The sequence below is a fragment of the Thunnus thynnus genome, chromosome 8 (genome assembly GCF_963924715.1).
Source record: "Thunnus thynnus chromosome 8, fThuThy2.1, whole genome shotgun sequence".
NCBI lineage: Eukaryota > Metazoa > Chordata > Actinopteri > Scombriformes > Scombridae > Thunnus > Thunnus thynnus.
In genome coordinates this window covers 20,314,676-20,340,937 of record NC_089524.1, presented here as the reverse complement: position 1 = coordinate 20,340,937, position 26,262 = coordinate 20,314,676, and the positions used below count along the sequence as shown (strand labels likewise).

Genomic DNA, 26,262 nt, shown 5'->3' with positions numbered 1-26,262 from the left:
GCATTCAAATTAAGAATTAATATGTGTGTGTTTGGGTGTTTGTGTACCTGTAGTTTCCCAGATAGACTCCATCAGGATTCAGCATGGGGACGATCTTGAAGATCACATGATCTCTTAGGATCTGAGCTACAGGATGTTGGCTCACCAGGAAGTCAATCACACCTATCAAAAACACACATACACACACACACACACACACACACACACACACACACACACAGGGAAAAAGACTTGAAAAGAAAACTGAAGATGGGCTGGCAGTTAATTGAGTTTTGAGAAACAAAAGGAGGAGGAAGGACAGCGAGGGGGCATCGTCAGAATCAGGGAGGAATACGAGACGTCAAGTCTAAATCGATACAAATGGAATGGAGCTGACGGCGCTGGAAAAACAGCACAGAGCGGGCTTGAAGCCAACTCATCTGATTCATGATGATGCACACACTCTGAAACACACACATGGATACTAGATAGATAGATAGATAGATAGATAGAAACATACAAAGATAGATAGATAGATAGACAGTATTTTTTCTCACGAACACTGTCTCCCCACCTCGTTAACATTAATTGACTTTCCACAGCCTGTCTGACTGAGTCAAAGTGGTGGACAGAGACCACGGTTAGTGGTGAGGCCGTGCCCTCCGTCCCTCTATTGCACCATCTCTCCCCTCCTCAGACCTGCCTACCTATAAACAAAGAAGTGGGACTCAGAAGGAGCTAAGCTGCCCACTCATCTCAGTCTGGAGCAAAGAGTCATTAAATCCTGCTAAAATTGTCTTTAAGGTTGTTGTACTGCACAAGGAGAGAATTTCCCAAAGGTTCCCAGTTTTTCAAGCTGTTTTATTAGTTTTGAGTTAGAGGAGCTCGGGAGCAACGACAGTGCAACAATTCCCTGTGATATCCTCCGATTGTGTTTCCTGAGATATTATATAGAAAACACAGCTTCTTGTACCTATTCCTGTAACTTTCACACATCTCAGGTTCAGGTGTAGGGTTGCTGTCTCAAGAACGCAACGAGAGGAGAAATTAAAAAAAAAAAAAAAGGATTCAAGTATTCAGTTCTTAAACATATAGCTTGATCAAAAATGAGTGTATTACTGAAGATTATGTGAAATTTAATCTGACCAGAGGGAAAAGCTCTCTGTGCCATGTCTTAAGAAAGAGGTTATTTAATAGAATTTTAAAAAGATTGCGATTAGTGCTAGCTGCCAAATTCTGAAATAATGATCAATCTCTGGTGAGATGGACATTTTTAACATGGTCAGATAATGTATGAACATATACATTTCTATAAAAATGCATAGGTAGCTCATACTGTAGCTCTCTCTATTCTATTTATTGTTGTTTGTTTGTTTAAGAACATTCATAATGTGTGTAGTGGTATACAACATTTTTTTTTCTTTTGAACATGAATCTCAACTACCATAAGTCTTTATTTATTTGTTATAATCTTGTGTGTCATGTCACTGTGTGCACCATTTTTTCTTTCTCTTTCAATAGTCTGGTAGCTAACTGTCAATAGAAGGTGTAGCTGGATAACAGACTGAGTATTAATAATGTAAAAAAAAAGTATACCTACTATTTAAACACCACATATATTATAAACTCTTACACAACATACAGACCAGTTGTGCAGTATCTCAATCAATCCAATGAAACAGGACACCGACCTGACTGATTAGAACTTTACCTTGACAGATGAAGGAGGCAGGAGACTCTCCAGGGTGAACACGAGCTGTAAGAAAGACCAGCTTCTTCCCCCTCTCTGGACTCAGGTGGTCTGGGGGGGGGGAGAGAGACAGAGCGAACGAGGTCAGACAGGAAAAGTATAAGGAAAGGTAAAAAGGGTGTCGAAGGGAGACAGAGGTGATGTTGTTAATGCACAGAGGTTCTGGTAAACTTAGAAACAACAAGTCTAAAAATTCTGAGACAACCTAAAAAATCATTATGTTGATTAAGTTGGTGTCAGAGTTAGATATACAAGAAGCTTCTTATGGTCCAGTGTGAGAGGCTGGGTCAAAACAAGAGCTGACCTAGCCGTCAGTTTTCAGCCAGAAACACATGAATCAAACATCAAACCGACGCACGGCACAGAATATTCAACAGGAAAGTGAATTATACATCTACACAGGTCAGAATCAGCCAGCAACAGGTGTGACCTGAAAGAGGTCTTCTTTGAGTTAAGTCGTCAGGTCTGGCCACACACTTCTCTCCTCCTCGATAGTAACTCTTCTTTGTAGGAGATTTTGTTCGGAGGACTTTGGAGAATTTTCTTTTGCGTGTGAGCCAATTTATTGGTTGAGTTTTGCATAAATAAGGGTTAAGCAACATTTCACCATAATTGTCAAAACTGAGAACGCTAAAACAAAGCAAGAGGTTTGGGATTTTCCCCTCAATATGATCGACTCCTTCGAATCCTTCAATCACAGGAGAATGAACTAAAGGGTTTTAATGTATTATTTGATACCTGCTGTGAAATGAGGTTAAATTCCAGAGATGGTCTTTTTTGTGTTTGAAGCCACGATCAAAAAGACAGAAAATTCTTTATTCTCAAAGTCAAATTAACTTCCTATTGAAAGAGGTTAAAGGATAGGTTTCACAATTTTCCAAGTCTGTTTTAAAACAATAGTCAGGTGCCCAAATCAACACTGAAACAGGTTTTGTTCACTGTAATGATTCATCCTGTTCATACTAGCCATTAGAGGATCCCCTCTAAATGCGCTTAAAAAGTAAGTGATGGGGAACAATATCCACAATCCTCATTTTGAGTAAGAATGTATTTAAGTTTATCTAAAGAAAATATGAGGCCTAAGCCATCTGAATCAGTCAAATAAAGTGGATATCTTTCACAGTTAGTCTTTTTAGTAAAAAAAAATCCATCTTTGTGTCTCAACGGACAGTATTTTCCTGTTCAGCTGCAGTGGAAAGATCATAACAAAAAGAGGGAATTTGGCATTAAAAAGACTAACTTTGAAATATACAGTAGAAGACTTGAAGCTTCATATTAGCTTCAAGTAAACTTTTAAATATATTTTTGCATGAAAGGAGGCTTGTAGATTTTGTCCTCCATCACTTACATTGTATGAAAGTATCTGCTAATGGCCAGTATGAACAGGAGGAATCATTACAGCAAAAAAAAAAAAAAAAACTGCTGTTCATTTGGGCACCAGACAATTGTTTTAGGACAGACTTGAAAACTTGTGAACCTATACTTTGAATTAACCAGTCATGTCACTGTTGATATTTTGATGATCATTTGCTCATATTCCTAAAATACTATAAAACAGATAAGTTAATAACGTAGAAACAAACAGTCTTTCTGTGTTCTTGGCCCATTTTGAAATCACAGAGGTCAAAATTTTGCTGTTTTCTTGGCCAGTATGTCTCCTCTTATCTGCTGTTGCTAATGGATGAAAGTGATTGTGTGCCTCATTGCTATACACAAACTTAATATCTTATCGATTCTTCCACCCACTTCTGCTGAGCAGAGAAAATGCTAATTAGCAACAGGCTATGCACCTTTCCTTCTCTTTAATTCCAATTTAGCCTCAGAGCAGTGTGTGTGTGTTTCTCTGTGTGTTTCTCTGTGTGTGAGTCTGTGTGTGTGTGTGTGTGTGTGTGTGTGCATGTTTGAGTGGTTAGGGGTCGTAAACAAAAAAAGTGTTGTTCCATTTAACTACTCTCCCTCTGATTTTATTTCGCTTTTCTCTCCCTCTGCCCTTCACAGAGACAAATGGCTTTGCCATTCAGGAGTCTCCGTGGAGCGGGGCAGGCCGTTTGTTGTAAATGTGAGTGCTTGCGGTTTGGTTGGCCGCTGGGTGCTCGGTGGCTGTGAAATTCCATCACTTAGAAATTCTACTTTGGCCTCGACCCCAGGCCACCAAACAGGCTCCTGATGCAGGGATACAGCCCTGCCACACACATATACACACACATTGTACAGTACAAAGCTGCATTTAAGAACAAAAAAAAAAAGCATAGGCAGCTATACAGTACACACACAGTCTGTCTCCCTACAGTAAAACCAAGAATCCAGAAAGTTGTGAGCCAAACCAGAGACAGCTGCCAAGGTCCTGACAGTTGGGGAATTCAACCATCGTGGCCATGCTACATTTAGTCTCAGTGCTAGTGTGCCCTTGCTGCTTCATCAAAACAATCTCTTCCAGCAGGCTCCTGGAGCTTACAATGGATCCACTGTTTATCCCACATCGTTGTGTGTGTATGTGTGTGTCACTATGTCTCCTCAGGACTTTCACAAATGCTCCCCAAGTAGTTGTTGTGTTTATGTGCCTATATCTCTGTTCCTCTGTATCTGACTGTGCCCAGCCAAGCATTGTAGCACAAAATTAAGTCCCACAATTCCATAGGCACTCCAATACCCAGAGGGAACCTGCAGGAACCAAATACCATAGCTTGGCTATATGTAACGCTAAATCAGATTTTTTTGGCTTAGGTGTAGGTGACATATAACATGAGGGTTAGGGTCAAGTCACGGTTGAGCCTCAAGAGCACAGCGCTGCAGCAGCATCTCCTGAACTCAAGGTGTCACTAGAGATCAGCAGGCGGAGGGCTGTCGCGAGAGGGAGAGAGACAGATCAAGAGAGGGAATGAAAAGTGAAAGACAGAGAGAAAGAAGGGGATTAGACTGAAAGGCAGCTTTGTAAGGTAACAAAAATGATCTAACACTTTTTCCTGGAAAAACTGTACTGAAAAATGTCAAACACAAAAGCTCTGCTCAAGAAAACTAACAATACAACAAAACCAACAAAACTGTCATTTCATTTATACGAGTAGCAAAACTAAAATGCATTTAATTCTATTTGTATAAATATTTCTATTTATTATATAATCTTAATCTTTAAGATTATCTAATTTATCTTAAACTACTTTATGATTATTGGGTTTGCATTATTTATGCATACATTAAGGCTTGTACTAACAATTATTTCCATTATCGATTGATCTCAGTATTTTTGATTAATTGGTTAATTTAGCCTGTTAAATATCACACAACAGTAAAACATGCCAATCACAATTTCCCAGAGCCCAAGATGACATCTTTGAATCGCTTGTTTTGTTTCACCCACAGTCCAAAACCTAAACACACTCAAATTAAAGTGTTATAAAGCTGAAAAAAGCAGCAGACACACACATTTGAGAAGCTGGAACCAGCAACTGTTTTGCACTTTTCAACTGATGATCAAAATAGTTGCAGAATAATTGACTAATCGATTAATCAAGTTATCTTGTCAACACTAGCACTTCATTTGGCCGAGTTAAAAATGAATTTGGCCCTGCTGGGTGTGTTTATTTGCTGAAATTGAAGAACCAACATTTTGTGAAATTCTTGATAAGTCAAGAGTGTTAAAAATTAACTAGATGTTTATCTCTTCATGTTGTGTCCATGTCGCTCTGATAGAGCAGCCACACATGCTGGAAAAGAAAATGCAGGTATCTTCTGCTGTGTAATTTTGGAAGAAAACTTTGGAACAAAAACTGTGTGTGGTGATTTAGGAGCAGGAAAAAGATAAGTGCAAAATTAACAGATGACGAAATATATTCTGTTTAACTTTGCTCATATGCATGTGTGAAAGTGACAACACCTACTCCTGAGAGGCCTTGTCTCTCAATTATGAAACTCTTTAACTCCGCATCATCACAGTCCTCTGTGGATCTGTCACAGCAGCTCAGAGAACATGTCTTTAAAAGTATAAGAATTAGAAAGAGAAGGAGAAATAAAATGAGAGAGGGAATGAGCATGTAAGAGGATGGGGGTGTATGCTGGGAGGGTGGAGGCCGGGCAAGGGAGGGGGGAGCTGCGACGATGAGTGAGTGAAAGCGGCAGAAGCAAAATTTATGCCCACACCTCCAAATCAAACTGCTCCCTCAGCATATTTCTCACCTGCCAAAGTCACACGCTGCACTGTACGGCACATTACTGCTCATTCTCTTGCCGCTCGCCGCGAGGAAATAAAAAATTAAAGGATGTCAAACTACGCTCAGCTCTGATAAATATGTAAATTACTGGAGAGAAGAAAAGTGCTTGTGAAAAACAACATAAATCTAATGGATACTGAAGGTCACTGCTGATTGTGCCGGTCAGCTCTTTCTGTGGCAGCAGTCCTGGAGAACTTTAAGTTTAAGCTCATAAGTTGTGACATGATTTAATTAACTGAGGTCTTCTTCATCATTCCTCTTCAGGAGGTACAAAGGAAGCCCTGTCAAGACTTTCTAGAAGCAATGGCATCATGGCATATATTTAAATACATTTACCCACTTAAAAAGTAAATTTGATTTTAGGAGATGGAGGTAGACTTTTTTAAAATATCATTAGTGTCCAAACTTTGTGACATAGAAGGTTGAGGGACAATTTCTAAGACTGGCACTAAACTGCACAGTTACAAATATCTTATTGGACACTAAATAGCTTCTTCGGTTTTATATCAAACCCGATGAAATAAAGAATATCTAAACTCTTTTCAGGGATGGAAAATGTGCCGCAGTATATACAACCCTGCTCCAGCTTATACAGTGATACAATAAAAATACAATGTCATACTGGTCACAGCTTTATACCACATTATACCAGTCTCAACCCAAGGTCTCTCTATATCTCTGTCTCCCCACTCTCTCTGCTCTGTGGGTTTTACACTGTAATAAATTAGCTTCACTTTTCCGTGATGGCAACAAGACACGCTTGGCGCCCTGCTCAGTGCGTCATATCGAGGATGGGCGCGAGCTGTAAATTGTCACTGGCGTTGAATTTATACAGAGCCTTGGGACGAGATGCAGCACCGTGTACTGCCCAGCTGAGTGAGCCCCAACAAGCATCAAAGCTCTGCACCTCTTCACAGCCCCCTCACTCCACCTCCGCTGACACCACCCTCTGCCACCTCAAGGACAAACAGAGAGAGAGGGGAAGGAAGAAAGAAGAAAAAGAGAGACTGAGAGGGATGGGGATATGCGCTGAAGTGCGGAGGGCTCTAAAGTGATAAGAGTTTTATGATGCTGTTTTCTTCCCCAGGAATTGACCAGGTCCCTGACTTTGACTAAATCTTTGTGTGTGTGCATGTGTGTGTGTGTGTGTGTAGGTGCTGGAGAGCCTGTGGCGTGTCTCAGATTTATTCAGCTCATCTTATTGCAGGGAGGCAGGGGCACTGCCAAGGCCTCCTCACACATTCATAAAGCATCCCCTGTCACTTCACACGCTACACATAGCACAGCTAAACTCTCAGGAAGGTAGGGAGGGGAGAGGCAGAAAGAGAGAGAGATGCAGTAAAGGGTAGAAAAAGGAAGCCCCTGCATAAACAGCACTAATTGTCATAAAATGGGGCCATTATGTTTTCTGTGAACACCCGAACCCATGGAGAAAGAGGAAGAGAGGATATTTACAGAGACACAGAGGATTGATTGATGAACAGACACAAGACAGTAAGACAGAAAGATACAGTGTGAGGCAGAGGTGAAGAGAGAATAAAGAGAAGCAGAAAACCAACAAATTAACACATGAAACTGCACCAAGCGCTTTCAAATTCTGCCTCCTGCTTTTGATTTTGTACTATACAGTATCTATTTTCTTCTATGGTTCTTATCATTACACTCAACTGTTTAACCATATCACATCTATTCATATATATTCTTATTTTTAACAAGGTGTGATGAGGAGTATAGTAATGTACAGGAGCGTAGCCAGGATGTTAGAAATAAAAAGTTCCCACCCCTCCAAAAAAAAAGAAAAACAAAAAAGTCTATTCATGTTTGTTTACCCAGTTATTGTTTTAGTTATACTTTCTGTATATAATATTTTCCAACAATAAGGTTTGTATATTTAATCTCATACTGTGATTTTTGTGTTCTAAATTTTGCCTTGGCATGATATTATTTTTTTGTATTGATTCCTGTGGTTCCTACTGTACAATACACTTAAATTTGAAGTTAACTGCAGTTTTAAAACCTTCAGCTTATTAGAATAAAAGTCTAGTTGAGAAATACTGAATACTATGCTTTTGTTGGCCTAAAAGTAGTCAAATATAAATGCATTGAGTATTACAATAGTCAGATCAGCCCCTAAAGTATGCACCATTTGTTAGTTGAACCCTGGTAATGCAGCTTTATAGTACAGTGTGTCTTGCATAGTGCATATAATGTAATAATGTGCAAACCATTTGTTGTCTTTTTCCTCGTACAAGGTGCTTTGGTGGAGAGAGCAGCACAAAGTGAGACAGAGGTGTGAGAGTACTGGATGATGGCACTCTGAGGTACCTGTTTGGTTAAGTCACCTCTACCACTGAAGCATCTCATCCCGTCATCTACTCATCTCTACACTCCCTCGCCTCTCTGTACCCGCCTCCCTCCTTCACTTCCTCTCTGTCTCTTTGGCCATCTTGGATTGGTGTGTAGCTGAAGAGAGCAATCAAAAACAGAGATGTGGTGGTCAGAGGTGTGTGTGTGTGTGTGTGTGTGTGTGTGTGTAAGACAGAGAGAGACAGAGCAGGCCTAGGGAGGGGATTACAATGGCCATGTCGAGACACTCCGATTGGCATCACATCCAGACAGAAAGGGGAGGGACACAGAAGGAGAGAAAAAAATAATATGAAGAGTCATGAAGGGGATGAAAGGTAGAGAGACAGAGAAATAAAGAGAAAGAGAGAGAGAGAGAAGGGCGGGAGCAGAGGAAACCCTTGAGAAGACAGCATGTAAATACGCCAACGGCGGGCCTCTTAAGTGGAGATGAAGAAGCGGCAGGATAAAAAGCTCTGAGCGCTGTGTGATTATGGATCAATTTGCCGCAATCAAGCCCCCTTATGTCTGGTCCCCTGTGAAATGGAGAGATTTCTGCTCCTCAAGGGCAGCCGTGATGACAGTGGAGGTCACAGACGACAAGAGTGACAGAGGGAGACATGCTGATGGGGGAGAGGAGCATCGGAGGGACGGGAGAGAGGGGAGACGTTCTGTCCTAAACAAGGTGTTAGCCGGCCATCAGCATTCTAGCCTGAGCTGAAGGGCTTTCTAATTATGCTGATGGAGAGAGGTGGTGGTGAGATACGGGCCTTTGGCCATAATTGACCATGGAGCAGATTGCCACTACTGCGAGCTCTGGTCCTGTTGGGGTCGCAAATGAGTACTCAGATTGATACACCATGATAAAATGACAAAGTTTCCTGACATGATATTGAGCTAAAGCACCAGAGTTATGTATTACTACCATAAACAGAGCAAAAATTAAAGAGTAACTTAACACTAGGATGAAAAGCACTGTTTCACTGTCATCTCTGGCTAAAAGTTTCTAGTCTGTTTTACCTCTAACTACACCCAGCATCACTGTTGGGTGTGGTCAGAAGTGTGATTTGTTTCACCATTAAGCACACCCAACAGTGATGTCACAGTGTACTGACACACTGTGGAGTACACTTCCACATCACTGGAGCAAGGCGGGACGTAGAAACAAAACAAAAAAAAGTTGGTGTTAAGTTACTCTTTAATGTAGCTTACTACTTTCCTGCAAAGGAAATTCACACATTGTGAGTTGTGCGACAGGCCCAACAGTTCAAATAACCTAAGGCATAGAAAAACCATTAAATATTGTAGGTTTATCAATATGTTACTGTAGGAGAACAATATTAAGATATTAATATTTAATTACCACCAGGAGTTTCATTGCCATCAACTGTAAAAGGTGCTTTAACAGCCAAGGTTGAATGAGCTATTATGTTCTTTTGTGTGCCAGTTTATCAACCTGACCCTGTCAGACATTGACATGTGAGGTTTTAAAGTTTGTTTAGTCAATTTGTCTGAAATAATATGTAATTTAAAGCAAAAACAGAATCAAATATTCTTCAAGTGTTTTTGGGCAAGACTTTGCTCTAAATGTGTGCGTGTGTGTGTGTTTGAATAGGTGACTGAGAGGCAAATTGTTAAGTGCTTTGGATGAAAGTACTATATAAAAGGCAGTTCATGTACTATTTCAATCTAAATTCTGGGGTCCAAAAATGTGGTAATACGTCAGAAAAGGTTAAGACGTCCAGCCTTTCGACCACTGTCAATTGTGCATATATGGGAACCCTTATTCTTTGTCTTGTCTGCAGGGCCAACAACGACTTCAAGCTTTTCCTCAAGCCTTTCAGAAGCCGCCCATATCTCTTACATTCACACACTGTTTTAAAGAGCCCTGTAACTGTTGAGAGCAAGTGTGAGAGACAGTTGGCGTGGAGGGCGAGACAGAGATTCACTGAAAGAGAGACAAAGAGGGAGCTCTGTCAAGTATCAAAAGCAATAGGCCCTTTTAGCGATATGATATGGACGTCTTGCACAAAGTCAGAGGCGGGGACTGCTTAGGGTTTCAAGGCATTGGTCACAGGCCTTTCTGAAACCCTGACTTCTCCTCTCTTGCCTTCAGAAAATGATGACAGGAGGAGAGGAACATAAAAAGGAGGGATGGCTGGTCTGTGCGCGGCATGATACAGAATCAGAGGCAGCCAGTAATAGCCTTTTTTGAAGAATGCGCCACTGAACTTTAAGGGCCGTCTTGCTTGAAAGGACAAGTTACAAATAGGAAGAAAGGAGAGGGAGAAATGATTTCCCAGGGATATACCCCCTACTGCGCTGCCCTATCGCAGCAACACAGTAGGAGTGTGTTTGTGTGCGTGTGTGTGTACTGTACATGACTGTGTATTTGGAGAATGCAATATACTACAGGAAAAAAGGGAAGCACACTACACACGGACAAGCAGATATACAGGACATGAACACCTCCACCTGCACTGGAGCACTAAATGGACAAAGAGGACACAGTTTGTTCTTAAATGTCATTCGGACCACTGTTGCTTTTCAGAGAGAGGCTGCAACTAAAGCCCATCTGACAAACGGAGCAGTCAGGCGGACAAACAGACAGAACTGATGTGTGGTTCTTTATTACTCCGTCTCTTCCTACCTATCAATAATTTCTGAGCCACAACAATACAGCCAGGCTGAGGTAAACAACTGTAGTGCAGCCCGCTTTAATAACTACCGTCACACCTCCCAGCTATGTCTTTCAGTCAATTTTTCTTCCTCTCTATTCTGTTCGATTCTACCTGTTTTCTTGTCTCTCATCTTTTTTTCTCCTCACATCTCTTCGGCAACTGAAAGTTACTGTAGATCACTTTCAGGCTGAGGTGCTGCTCACCAGTCTACACACATGGTCTTACACAGTATACAGACAACTTACATGTGTTTATCTGCATGCCCCTATGTTTGTGCACTGAAGAACTGTATGTGGTGTGTATGGGGTGTGTGTGTGTGTGTGTGTGTGTGTGTGTGCGTGTGTGTGGTCATGTGTGCATTGTGGGCATCAGCTCGGTGGCAGCGACAATGTCATTCAGCAGTTTAGTAACAGGCCATTACCTTGTTAATACCAGCCTAATGGACGTTCTGCTATTTTAAAACCACAGTCATGTTCGTGCCATTAACAACCACTTAGTGCTCCATTCAAATCAACAGGCCATCGGGACACACCAAAAACAATAACAAAATAACAAAGACAATGTCATAATATGCTCTGTCAAAAAGCTTGGGTTTTTTTTTTGTCTGCTTTATTTTATATTTGAAAGAAATGTTTTGTACCATTTCTACACACACAATGTGTGAATGATGTGAGCAACAGAATTAGGGGGAAAAGTAAACGGGGTTCTGCTACTAAAGTTACTATTGTTCACTCCCAACTGCTGTCTTCCATCTAGCCATCTCTGCTACTACAACTTCTGGCATGTTTGCCCCTGACAGCTGTGTGTCTTATTTAAGGAGCTTCCCTTTGTTCTCCTCAGTTGGCTGGACAGATCTTACATCACAACAAACAGTATGACACGCAGTTAGTGGCACCGTTTTTAACAGCCTATAGTTACTGAAGACTTGCTGGCTTGTTAAGCTCTTCAATAAACCAAAATAAACCAATGCCATCAACAGGAGGAGGAAAGTAGTTTACTCAGTGTTTCTGTGATCTAACATTATACTGAATCCATATGGGTTACTACTCCACAACAGTCTGATTGAAAGACAACACCCATTTAAGACTGAAGATAACACAGACTGTGTTTGTGTGAGTGAACACAGTAAATCAGTTAAAATAAATCAATAAAATAAATAACAGTTAAATTTGGTTATTTAAATGAAATACAGCAAATATGACAAACTATCAGCTGCAGGTCTTTCTAATTCTGTTTTACCATCTCAAAGAGAATCAGCTTTCTATCAGAATCAGTAGCTTCTCTCTGAAGTCTGAGAGGAAGCGCTGGAAGAAGTCCTGCAACGGAGATGCGGTCCATTTTGATGCATCAATGGTTTATGCAGACTTTGAACTCGGTCGTGGGTATGTTAAGCTCTTTAGTGATTTCCAAAGCTTTCAATTAAATATCAGCTCTTGTACCAGGAATTTCTTCATTCTGTTTTTCAGTCTGATTCTCACACACTTTCCTGTGAGGCTCTTAAAGCCGCCTGTTCTGGGATGCTGGGAAGATTTTCTCTGACTCTTAGCATTTTTAGGACTCATTTAGGATATCAAACATCTGTCATCTTGACTCAGTATGGTTCATTGACCACCCTGACCTTAAATTGGCATCATAATGTCTTCAAGTCTCAATGACCTTAAACTACTTTCGTGCCACTTGAGACATTCCCTCTGTCGTTCACCCCCGTGGTTGTCAAATAAATTTTGCTTGCTACAGTGAAAAGGAAATTATCGTTTTACAGACACTATTTAATGACATTAATGTGTTGCCCTCTAGTAGAAGAAAACCCCACTTTTTACATGTAATTTTCAGAAAACAAAACAAAGTATTGTCTTACATTTGGACTATCAGGAAAGCATAACTCTGATCCATATGTTAGCATGATGATTTGATGACAAAAAAAGTCCTTAAAAAAGTCCATTTCAAACATGAACCGTGTATATAATGGATTAGGCCATCACAACTAAGCTGACCAAGCTGGACTGTGTCTGTTGCAGTCTGGGCCAGTCCTTCCCTGTACAGGAGGCTGCCCTGGCAACTGGCTGACAGTGAAGGCTTGTTAGATGATTTAGTTCACCTGGGCCTGCAAGGCTATAAAAGCTGGCCCATGTGGTCATTCGTTGTCTCCCTTCCTCCTTCCGACATCCATCCTGCATCATCTCTTGTTGGTTTTGCACCTTGTTTTACACACCTTGTTGTTTGTTTTATGTTAGCTTTGGTTTTAATAAATTACACTTGTTTTAAGTAAACTCTTGCATGGACTCCCTCCTTGTCACATTCCTGTCTGTGAGAATTGTGATACAGAAGTTAAGGTTTATTTACAACATTCCAGTATATTAAAAAAAAACACAACATATCAGACTTTGTCAGGGCTTGAATGATAAAGTCTTATTTCCATCATTGTCCCTGGAATTTTCACAGAGCTTTAACCATTCAGCAAGATGGGGACAGGAGTTCATTGTCTGACATGAAGAAATATCTGAAAACAGACACCAGTCTTAGACAACTGAATCCCAAGAACAAACAATGGATACACTGTTTTTGGGGATGCACTAAAGGCAAAAGGCAACAAAGACTCACATAACATCATATCATAAGAGACAACAGTTGTGTGACGCAGTGATAAACAAGTGAATCAAAGTCTAGACATGAATGTAATAAGATACCATCATTGCTGACAGACTTCCCATCATGTATTAATTATTACTCCTAACAGTACACATAAGGCTGAAAGATTCCTTTATTCATTCCTCTTCTTTTAACTGTAAATGAAGAGCAAATGCGTTCAAATTGCTTCCATCATTAACATGAAAATCCAAACTACAGGTAAACACCTCATTAAAGAGTAATCACAACCCCAACAGTGAACAATAGAAGCTAATTTCCTTCCCAAACTGAATAGCATCTCAGTTAATTGATATTGATGGAAAATAATTCTGCCTTCCATCCCGAGTTGAAGTAACAGCATCTTCAAATGTTACAAAAAAGATCCCATTTTACCCACAGGGTAAATTGACAGTTTTTTTGGTTTGCTTCTGTGATTAAAAAAGGTAAAATTCTAAGAGTGATCCATCTCCCTAATCTCTCTGTAAGTTAACTTGAAAGGATTTAAACGCAGCGTAACACCTGCTGTTAATACAACTCTCTGATAAAGCTGACATCAAATGTCTCAGATAAGATCGCCGCTTATCGCTGGAAATTAAATGACTTTTGGAATATCTAAAAAAAAATGTATTTTTGGAATGTTTTATAACTGCTAAAAGGAAAAAAAAAACAGATGTAGGGATGCTGGAAAGCGGGAGAAGACAGCCTCTGAATTTAAATGAAACCAGAAAACCCTCATCTTTTAATTATACAAATAGCTCTAAATCAACATAATGATGACGACCTTTGCTGTGTGAGGTGAATACCTACAGAATATAGATATCACAACGTTCGTGGTCCATCCTGTGTGTCTATGATGGAAATGAAACTTCTACATTTGAAATTAAATGAGCACTGAAATGGTAATTGAGCTCATGACTCCTGTTTGTCTCCGTCTCCTCCCACTCCTGATTGGCTCGCCTGATGCAACAACTGCATGCTGGTTGGTTTAGGATTAACGCGGTTGCCATGACAATGTGCCGGCAGAAGAGCTGTGTTGGAATGGATGCATGTGTGTGTATCTGTATGTGTATGTGTGTATACTTTGTTTGAAGTGGCAGGCCTTTTCAGCAGCTTTGATCAGGGAAATGTTTGTAGTGGGGGCAAACCTGGAGAACAAACAGGACTTCAGAGAGATTAGCGATCTGTGGAACACACACACACACAGACACACACACACACACACACAGACACACACACACACACACACACACACACACACACACACAGATAGTCATGTGTTTCCATCACTTCAGAGGACATAACATTGACTGGAGACTTATCCTAAACCTAACCTAACTAACCTAACCTTTTTGTCCCCAAAAGGGAGGCGAGTCCCCACATGTGACTGTGTAAACATATGTCCCCACAATATGAGGAATACCTGGTGCACACACACACACGTGCATACGCTGTCTGGAAGTTAGCTTTCCTAATAAAACCAGCCCCACACAGACAGACAGCTCCTCAGCTGAAAATTACACTCGTTACACAATCATTCTCATGTGATGAGGCGAAGACGAGGAGGACAAGGAGGGTGGGATATAAGAAGTAGCCATAACTGCTGGCTGACATTCCTCCAACACATCCTCATAATTAAATGACCACATAGATCGATTGTACCATCCACTCCAGAATGACCCATAGGAGTGTTTTCTAATAAGCCACCTCTATCGGTGCTTTCCAAAACTGTTACAAATCACTGTTAAAAAATAATGATGTTTTATGGTGTGACAATGCCGTAATTAAGGTTTGGATATGTTTAGGCACAAAAAACATTTGGTTAAGGTTGGAGAAAGATCATGGTTTGGGTTAAAATGATCACTTTAAAATGTGGTGTGCGTTAAAGTGGGTTACTTCTTCCAGGAAGTGAACAGCGGGAAGTGAACAGCGGTGAGTGAACAGCGGTGAGTGAACAGCGGTGAGTGAACAGCGGTGAGTGAACAGCGGTCTCCTGAAGCGAAAAAAGTCCACTTTTTGCCATCTAGCCATAAACCCAAACCGCCACCTCTGATTATGTGAAATTTGTCACCTTATATTGACGTCATCTGAACTGCATCACTTCTCCGGGTCATAATTACTATGGCTGCTAGATGGCGTCTATCACTCAAACGTAACTATAGGTTGTTTTTACCGGCTGAATTTTTGACATATTGTCGTTTTTCTTTTGAGGACAGGCTGCATTCTTCTGTTCTTTCCTTCTCTCCTTCAAACCCTTCAGGCTGATGTTTTTGAAGAAACAGACCAAGAACAAGTGATCAAGAGCACAATCTGTTTGTGTGTGTGTGTGTGTGTGTGTGTGTGTGTGTTTGTGTCTGTGTCACCCCTGCAGGGCCACTGTAAATCCATCAGTGTTGAGGAGAGGCCAGGTGAGTGCTTTAGGAGCCAAAGTGTGAAACTCAGCCCCTGTGCTCCTCCATCATGCTATACTGAGCAGTATCATGTGTGTCTGTACATCAGTGGTCTGTATGTGTGTGTGTGTGTGTGTGTGTCTGTGTGTGTATGAGAGGATGAGTCAAATGTGTGAGCCAGGAGTTGTGATTCAGACAAATACACTGCTGCCGCCCGGGTGGCTCCCAACCCTGACCCAGTCGGACAGCATTGTAGCTATTCTCAGAACCACAAGCACATTAGTCAGTCCCCAAGGTAGGAAGATAAGTCATCCACTAAGGTCACAGAAGGTGTTATGTCTCTCACTGCAAGTACAGTTTGAAGAATGGAGCTACAAGGCCAAAACAAATGGCAATGTGCTCCTCATCTCAGTTCGAGCAATTGGAGAGAGTGGTAAGTCATGTTCCCTACTCCCAAACTAACATGGGGCATCAGAATGATAAAACGTGTCAACATCATGAAGAAATCCATTAAATAATCTCCCTCTGATTGGTCTGTCCTGAGTATGTGTTATATTTCACTTACAGTACAGGTCAGAGGCTCTGGGCACACTGTGTTCAATTTAGAGAAAATTTTATAATGTGCTTAAATCGTCCCCCCTAAAGATGACTGGACTATTTCTTTTGAGATGGCACTGGTAAGTTTGATTGATCTTTATTAATCCTGGGGTGGGAATGTTTTTAATAAAAAAGATTTAGGAGTGTTTTGGACAGGTTTACTCCTTTACAATAAATGACAGATGTTCTTTTATTGTCATTTTTCTTAGATCTCATCAAAAATGAAACTCACAACATATAAGTAAGTAGTAAATATTATAAAATTCACTAAGTTCACTTTGCACAAATAAATAATGTAAAAACTCTACTCTGAGCCCCCTCAGAGTGATGTCTGGTCACTTTTAATGCTAAATACGTTTAGTTTTGTTTCATTTAAAACATAGAAAAATATATTAATTATGCAAGAGTTGTAAAAAACAAAACAAAAACAGATCACAAACTGAGAGAAATCACCACAACAAAACCAGAGACGAGTGCCACATCTAGAGTAATCTGATTTTTCGCCAATCAGAGGGTTCTTTCCCTGTTACCGAAGGAGGCTAGGGGAGGTCGAGAAGCAGGGAAGCGAGGTGGCCTGATCACACCCTGAGAAGTAGGCCCTGAGGGAGCAGATTAGAAAATGGTGATGCAATATTAATTGGTGGTGGTGCGTGCCAGGGAGCGCAGGGTTGTCCGGGGTTTGTCTCCCTAAGGAAAGGCTGTCAGGAGCTGGGAGAGACAGGCGGGATGAGTCCCTGACCTTGTCTGTCAGCTGGTGGAGGAGAGGAGGGCTGGGAAAGGAGACCCCCAGTCCCACTGACACTCAGATCAACACTCTGCCAGTCTACGGCAAGCCTGCAGGGACACATCCCAACAACCAGACAGACAGAATGACAGTGAGAGAGACAGACAAAATGAATGTGAGCTCCATAGTGGAACAATAATACCATAAAAATAATGAATAAACTAAAATTTATCTATATTGCACAGAGGGGCCAGCAGTGTGATAAAATACTGTGTTATTAGGAAAAGTTACATAATTTCAGTGACGTATCACTTTGCAACAATTGAGAGCTGGGAGGGGAAGTGCAAAGAAAATCTGTAAATGAAAATCAAGTTAAGACAGCATATCTATTTGTCTTGAAAAAGATAGTAAGTAAAGTGACTTAAAATATTTTTCATGAGTGATTTGAAGGAGGACGTTGAGTCAGTCCATTTTTGACTTAAATCTGGAAGCTGTGCCCGACCGTTGCTGCAACTTTCCGAAACCAACAATCTGGTACATAAACGTACTTCATGCCGTGAATGGTCGGCTTTACAGCAGTGGGAATGGAGCCAGGGTTTGAACTTCTCTCTCAAGCTCTCCTTTTTCATTCTTTCATTCTCATTCATGTGAAAAACTGAGTGCAGCATTATGAATGCCTTCCAGGAGAGACTATTTGAAAATGTACACTATTATCCCCGTATTTAAATGATATCACATCTCTGTCCTCTCTGTGATGGTCGACTTTTCACTCTGCCTTCCAGTGTGGCTGTTCGGAACAACTATAACTATATGTGGTTGGATAACATGCCGTACGAACCAGTTTTGATTGAGCATAAACTGACCGTAGGGGGTCTGTGGTGTAGAAAGGGGCCAGACTAAGACATAAGACATACAAGAAGAAATACATGAAGAGCAGAGGAACCTAAAATGCCAAATAAACTGAAGTCAGCATGTGGCAAATGTGTGCACAGGCACAAATACCAACATGAAACTCAACACCTAGACAATTTTAATCTCATGTTCATGCACATGGCTACACACACAGCAAAACAGGAGAGCAACAAGCAAGATCATGACACCAAAAATTTCGATCGCCTTCCTTTTCGTGGTGTGAAAACCCGCATTTCAGAGTGGTGACAGTGAGAGAGAGGGAGCGAATGAGGCAACGCGAGCATATGGGCGAGAGCCACGTGTCATCTGGGGACACACAAACACTGGACATATGTCAGCTTCAATTAACCCTCTCCCATCTGTCTGTCTCTTTTTCTCTCACTCTTCCTTCCGCTACCAGTATCTCAACTAGGTCAGGCAGTGCAGTAAATCCCTACATACAGGGTGCATAAAAAAAACAAAAAAAACACAACACCTGCACAGAGACAAGAAACTTTGTTTTTCCCCCTTGCGTCACACCAAATGCAAAGTCCAGTTTCTTTTTTCTTTTTCCGCTCTCTTAAACCATCCTCTGTCAAAACAGATCTACTGTATTAAATTATCAATGCTATGGACTTCAATAATTCAGGCTGCCCAGACGTGTGCTATGCTGACAGTGTCATGGAGTTCCCTGACATACTTTTGAGTGTCCCTCCAGAGAGTGTCAAAGTTTCCCTGCTCTGCAGTCAGTGCAAACTCACCATTGCTGTCAAAAGGTTAACAACAGCCAATGAATGTAGAATAGCAAAACCTATAATAGTATTTGCTGCAACATATTATCTTCTGAGTGCACCTTGTATGCACAGCAGTCCTCAGCAAGATAGACCAAAAAATCTTAGCCAGACCAAATAATGAACATAATGCAGGTGCAGATGGGATGGATGACAAAAAAACACTGTCTTTTCATGTCGTATGAACCTATTTTGCCTTTTTAACCCAAATTAGATTCACCACCAGGTTACAGCAGTATCAGTATTGCAGGTCCTCCTATCCACGGGCACACAGGCTGTTGATGTGTACGTCAGAGATGGAGTGAAACGTCACACTGTAAAGCTATTTCCTTGAGTCTGACAAACGAGGCCCCGGCTGCGCTCTGGTGTCGGCAGTTACCTATGAAAGAATGCATCAATCCAATTGGCTCTCCTGTCCCGCCTGTCACATTTTCCTTTCCACTTGTGGTGCGCACACACAAACATGCATACAAAAAACATATAAACAGGAATTATGTGTCACAGCTAAGCCACCTCTCTGAGTTCCCACCCTCCGTTTCTCACCAGTCTTTTCTCATCCACCCCCAACACCTTGTGTCGGATCCCTTCCTCTCCTTCTTCCTCTGCCTGTCCTCCCCTCTTCCTTCCCCTCTTCAACTCCATCTGAGATCAACACCTAACTGTGTGCAGGTGCAAGGCTGCTGGCAAACTGTCAGCTTGAGTCTCCTTTACTTACAAACACACACAAACACACACACACACACACACACACACACACACACACACACACACACACACACACACACACACACACTCACAGCTTGGCTCCAACACAGGCGCTTCCCACTCTGTGAATTGGTCTCCACACAGCGAGGAAGATCACACGCTGACTGTCAACACATAAAGGAAGACTAACAGCGAGTGTGCTAAAGGTTGGAAAACGTTGGCTGGGGATATGGAAGGAAAACAACACAAGAAAAAAATGGACTGAGACTGTCTTTGGGTAAAATACGCAAAATCATTGCTAGTTAAAAAGAGCATTTTAAAATATTAAGGCACTCATGAACAGCCACACTGACAACTTCAACAGTGTGCTGTGAACAAATCTGAAAGACACAGAACACAGTATCAAACACAGAGAGCTGTTATGTTTTCATTCTGTGATCCTTCAACATCTCTCTACATCCCCATAAACGTCAATGACTTAATTTTCCTCCAATAATAAAACTGTACTAAAGATCCAACAAAAACTAAATTTGTTCAGATGATGTAAGAGGACTGTAAATCACTTAACACTCATATGATATTAAAAGAGAAATGAAGGGACAAGTTTAAAAATGAACTGGTTGAATGGATGCTGGGGAAAATTTGTAGTAACTGTTTTGCTGCAACTTACTATATAACAGCTAAATAAGACATTACACCTAATGCAGTAGAAATTTGTGACATGTATGACAAATTGGACCACAGTTTCAGATTTATGTATTAAGTGTAAAATTAAATTTGATCGTCCTATTCTTTTATATGTATGTACTACTGATTTAATTTTAATTTTACACTACTTAAAGTGAAATTTCCTTTTGAGATGTTTGACTAGACAAGATCTGATTGGGACACATTATCCATTTAAATAAATTAGTGGTCTGGTGTTAGCTATAGCAGGCTATATCCTATAGATTAATAATTGGAGTAAAATTATGGAAAAACTTTGTGAATAATGAGGAACATTTTTGTGCGTTTTCTCTGTGAAAAGTTGTGTGCATATTATTGTGCTATATACATTTTTATTTATACAAACAAAAATATAACCTACACTGCAAAACACTCATGATCTTTTTGAATTAATTGATTTTTCTACAAGTGGTGGGGATAAATTCATTTACGAGCATGTCTCTTCTTAGGATATTTATATCATGCTAGCTTCTGCAGCTTCAGGCACCTGCTGATCCCTCACAGTGTCGCACAGAACAAGAGTGCTCACACACACATGATAAGAATGACCCTTTTCTCTGATTGTGAGAATAGACTAAATAGATAAAATTAAGATTAATATCGCCTTTACTGATTGAAAATGAAAATACCAAAGATTAAAGATATGCTGATATAGTGTTAATGTACTGGCTGGAAGGGTAATTAGGTATAATAAATGAATCCCTGTGTAGCACCAGCACACTCATACACACCCACACACACACACACACACACACACACACACATACTTACATACATAGACCGTGTGGTGACCTCTAGAGCTGTGAACATGGAGTTGGTGTCAGTCTGCATGGCCCAGGGTCATCTGACAGCTCTAAACAAGACTCTCATTAACACCAGGCCATAAAAAGCACCTGCTGGCAGGGTGTTTCTGTGTGTGTGTGTGTGTGTGTGTGTGTGTGTGTGTGTGTGTGTGTCTTAGCTATGGACTAGGGGTCCAGGTTGACATTGAGGAGGGCAGACAAGTGTAAGTTTTGTCTTCAGCCATGAATCCCATCAGATAGCACAACTGCATAAAGCACTTAGAAATACAGTGATGTCAGGTGTTACAGGTTGATGAGGCGCTTATTAAAAGAAATACACAGTACTGATGTTTGGAAAAATCATTTTGATCATATGAATGGTGTTGCTTGTTTTATCTCTGTGCTAAATATTTAAAGTGGTTTGGTGATGTGTATTATAAAACAGTGATGCACTGTTTCTAACTGTTTGTATCTAGTGGACAGTAATACTTTGCTGCATCTCACTACAGATAAGCTGTGACTTTTAATCTCACCGTAAATACAAAATAAATAAATAAATAAATAAATAAAAATCAGAGCTCAGAGTACAAAAAACTTCCTGCTATTCTGTCATCACACTGATAAAAAAAAGTGTTTTTTTCCATCAAGGTGGTGCAGTCTTTAAGGTGTGCAGTTATTGTGCAGCTCAAGTAGGAAACACTGAGAATGAATATTTTATTGAATCTGAAGATGTGCAGAAAATAAGGAAAATCCTTGGCCTCGTATAAATGAGCATTTTTGTTTCAGGTAAAATAAACTTAAGAAGATGATTATGAAGTATGGGCTGTGTTTACCTGTCGACAACAGCCTTGACTCTTTCCGATTTACAGTTATGGCCTGAGAAAACAAGAGACCAATATAAAAAACCATAAAGCATTCCTTAGCTTTTCTGTTGACCCATTGATTAAGCACTCTATTTAGTTAATTTAAAATTATGTATGTAAAATATGTGATTCTCTTGTCTTTGGTAGTTGCGGAGTAACCTTAACATTTTGACTTTTACTTCTACTGGAATAGAATATACCACTGAAGAAAGTTAATACAATGAGTCACATCAAACAAATAATCACATGACTGATTTTGCACCATGTATCCAGTTTATTTTTGAGATGTGTTCAACATTTTGTGTTGATTTGTATCTTGGCATTTAGCTGACACTTAATTCATGGCAACCAACGGATCTAGCAACAGCCAGATAACCTACTTACCTACTGTACCATGGTAATACTCATAATATTTTCTGTATATGTGTGCACACTGCACATGAAAATGTGATTCAGGATGCACATAAGCAACTTCTCCTGGAAAATGTTACCATGTGTTTCCACAGTTTAGTGCTTACCTTGTTTTTGTTTTTTTTCGGGGGGTAGGGGCTGTTTCTAATGAATATAATGTGACAAAGTAAGTTATTAGAGCGTGAAGCTCTGAGGGATAGTAGAAAATATTGTATTTCACCTTTAGGGGTGCTCAATCAAAACAGTTATAGACACAGATTTAAAAAAAAAAAAAACATAATCTGAATAAGCTGAATTTGAAAGAGACTGCAAAGTGACAGTTAATCCATGTATTTTTTATGTTGTTTATTCTCTGTCTTTGGTGCAAAAGAATGAGAGGGAGGACAGAGTTTGCAAAGTAGTAATGCTCATCTAATGGGAATACTGACACACATCTATACAGTAGGTGATTTATTAATTTTTAACAAGGGGGATGGCCCAATGAGAGGGTTAGGGTTAGAGACTGCAGGATTATCATAAAGGCTCAGCCTAATTCTTGATATTATAATTGCGATTATAATTTTGATTGACTACAAGGCTAAATACATATTTTGTGTAGGCCTATTATTTTACTGGATGTGGAAATCAAGCATTTAAATAATGCTTATTCAAAACACACCATAGTTTTGACGGTATAAACTTTACCTCGAATTATGTAACTGCAACAGCTGAGCACGATGCGGTCAGTGCAGTTTAATGTCCTCAGTAACATTACCCACTCCACTCCCAGGTTATGCCAAACATCTACAGTAAAAACAACATCTGTAGTCATGTCTCCCCTAAAATATTTTGTTACATAGGTGGCTTGGTCTGGGGGTGTATTTTCAGCAGTACAGACACTACTAAATGAATATAGAAATATTATAGGAATATTATAGAAATACAAGCAGCAGTGTGTCTCTATGATACTCTCACTCTTCTGTAACTACATGTTGCTATTTGTCACTTTGATCATGAAGGTGACATTACTCTATAGAATATATAGGCTACAATATAGTGTAGAATTGAATATTTATAGTATATAGTTTAGAGAACATTATAGATCCAAGATGAAACTGACAAAATGATGGGAGTGAGAGAAAAAGGCACAATTACAAATCTGTCTGCTACTTCAGCACCGTGGACAGCGCCATGGATTTATCAATACACATCACAGTCAGGCTACTGATATTTCAGGCCATAGATTCAAACTTGCACAAATCTCAGTAAGATAAAGGATAAATGAGTCAGGCAGACTATTCACCTACACAACCCCTCTGCCCCTGCACTCTCTCTGCTCCTAGGGGATGGAGAGGGGGGATGGCAGGTTAACAAGGGGGATGCATTTTGGTCATTTTGCTAACAAGGGGGATAGCATTCCCCCTCAAACCACCTACGGCATGTATAGGCATATATGGACAGAGAAGGAGTGCACATGCACTTGATTGTGTGTGTGTTAGTGTGTGCATGTGTGTGTGTGTGTGCCAACGCTGCCAGGGTTTGCTAGAAATGGTATAATTTATCACACCTAATTAATTATACTCCAACACCGAGAAGAACTTATCCTTGTCGCTCAATCTGCTCCCCACTATGCCTCCCTCTGTCAGACGACAGGAGGAAAGACCCAGATAAACTCCCGGAGCCTGAAAACACCACAGCTTTTTTGAAGTCTCCCTCTCAGGCTGATTCGCCATGCCTGTTTAGCTGGCTTCACATTACCATTTAAATAAAGAGGCTCGCTAAATGACCAGTGGTACAACATAAAAAGAGAAATTAAATTGTTTTTCTTTCTCACGGCACTTTATTCTTTTCTCTTTCTAGCTCAAGCTCCTCATCATTTTCAATTTGTTTAGTCTGCGGGGATGGTTGATAAAAATGTGCAGAAGAATCCAAATGCAGAACGAACTATTAATCTTTAATTACAAGGTAAATCTAATCTCTTTAATGGATAAGAATGACTCACAAAGCTAAGCAGACTTGAAACAACTCAGGTATGTTAATTTCTTGAGGAGAATTGATTATGATAAACTAAACCAACAACAAACAAGGAAATGGCACGAACAACCACTGGGCATAAACTTTGTTTCTAAACAGACCACATGATTAAAAGGGATAATGTCAAACTAATGAGCTGCTCTGAATAAGTACAACAAGCTAAAAGTAAGTTATCTTGTAACAGCATGATCTACATGCTTTCCTTAAAAACAATTTAAAAGATAAAAAAAAAAAAACAGCACATAATTAAAACAGAATACACTGTTTCTTTCAGGTGACAACCTTGTAACTTCTAGTTTGGTGAGTTCTGGGTTGTAAACTTTGCACTACCAATCAACTCAGAGTGCTGGCTGTAAATGATCAAGTGACTGCCTTAGAATTAATATGACATATAAATGCATACATTACCGTTCTTAAACTGATTGTATCATGGTCATGAAGTAGATTGCCAGATTGTCTGAAGGCAGTAGTAGTGAGTGTGTAACTGATATGGACTATCCTGATATGGCAGCAGACTACATACTATTTATGTTACCAGCCTCTTTGCATGAAGTAAGCAACATTTACCATTTTAACATAATATGTAAATGATGACATACTAGCTAAGATCAGGCAATTTGATTCACCAACATCAAAAAACGTATGGCTCAGACTGTGATTTCAAAATGGGGAATGAGTCTGTACATAGGTAATTTTTGTGGATCTATATCTTGACATGAATACAGTCAGATTTGTAGATTGCATGAGTGGAAACACACTGCTGACATCCCACTCCCATCATCAAGAAGGTGAGCAGATTGTACCGGACACAGATTGATTGCCCTTGAAATCTAACAAAATTGCTTAGCTTGTAACAAGCTTTATTTACTACATTAAATTATCATTAAAATGCTATTAGTTCAATTAGTTGATTTCCATTTTATACAACACATCTCTGGTGAGAGAGAAGCACAGAGGGAGAGAGGCGTGGGAGACAGAAAGAAAGGAAAAAAGTGTGTGGAGGACAGTGGAGAAAGGAGAGAAGTAAAAGTTAAAGGAGCAAGAAGCAAAGTGAGAGGAGGGAGGAGAAAAGAAGAGAGGATATGTGAGGTGAGTCAGGAAGTAGAGAGGCGACGAGAGCAGTGGGAGATGAATATTAAGCAGCTGTAGTGATTAGGGTGGTGGTGCAGAGTGGCACTGTGACAGTGACATTGGCTGCCATTGGCAGACCCAGCCATGGTGATTCACTGGAACTTGCTTCATTTGGGCCATAATTAGCTTAAATGTTCAGAGAATGAAAAATTCATCATCGCTTTGAATCTTGCTAATTGGGGGAGCCATCTGTATTAATAGAGGCCATTTGGAAGCTCTGTGTTTAAGTACATGTGTGTGTGTGCATACACAGGTATGTATGTGTGCATGTGTGTGTGTGTGTCAATCCAGGCTAAGAAAGCTCAGTTTTGCATCCACTCACCGGAGGGGCTGATGGATTCTAAACCTTACCAGTTTTTATCATTGCACCAGCCAAATAAGCTTCTTAAAAATGATAAGGACCTCTGAATACCGCTGGCAGCAGAGAGAAATTTAACAGCCAGCGTCGAGACTTACCACCATATCTTATCTTACATACAGTTAACTGACAACATGGGGACATGCAGCTGGATGTAGTACAGGGGGGATAGAATTAAGGTATGTACTGCAAGGAACAGGGGAAGGAAAGTCACTGTGGGCTTGATTGGTAGTTCATCAATGTGTGTGAAATAGATGATTCGACATTATTACTGGCAATGCAGATAATGTAATG

General features: G+C 40.3%; 1 protein-coding gene across 3 annotated transcripts in view; it reads right to left on the bottom strand.

The window, feature by feature from the left end:
• The window catches only part of agbl4 (AGBL carboxypeptidase 4), a 434,053-nt gene that overhangs the window by 29,083 nt on the left and 378,708 nt on the right, over positions 1-26,262 (bottom strand). For all 3 annotated transcript variants that reach the window (XM_067597035.1, XM_067597037.1, XM_067597038.1), the window contains 2 exons: positions 1,691-1,780; positions 48-162 (listed from right to left, as the gene is read on the bottom strand). In XM_067597035.1, coding sequence (XP_067453136.1) covers positions 48-162; positions 1,691-1,780 — 205 coding nt within the window. The remainder of the gene's footprint in view (positions 1-47; positions 163-1,690; positions 1,781-26,262) is intronic.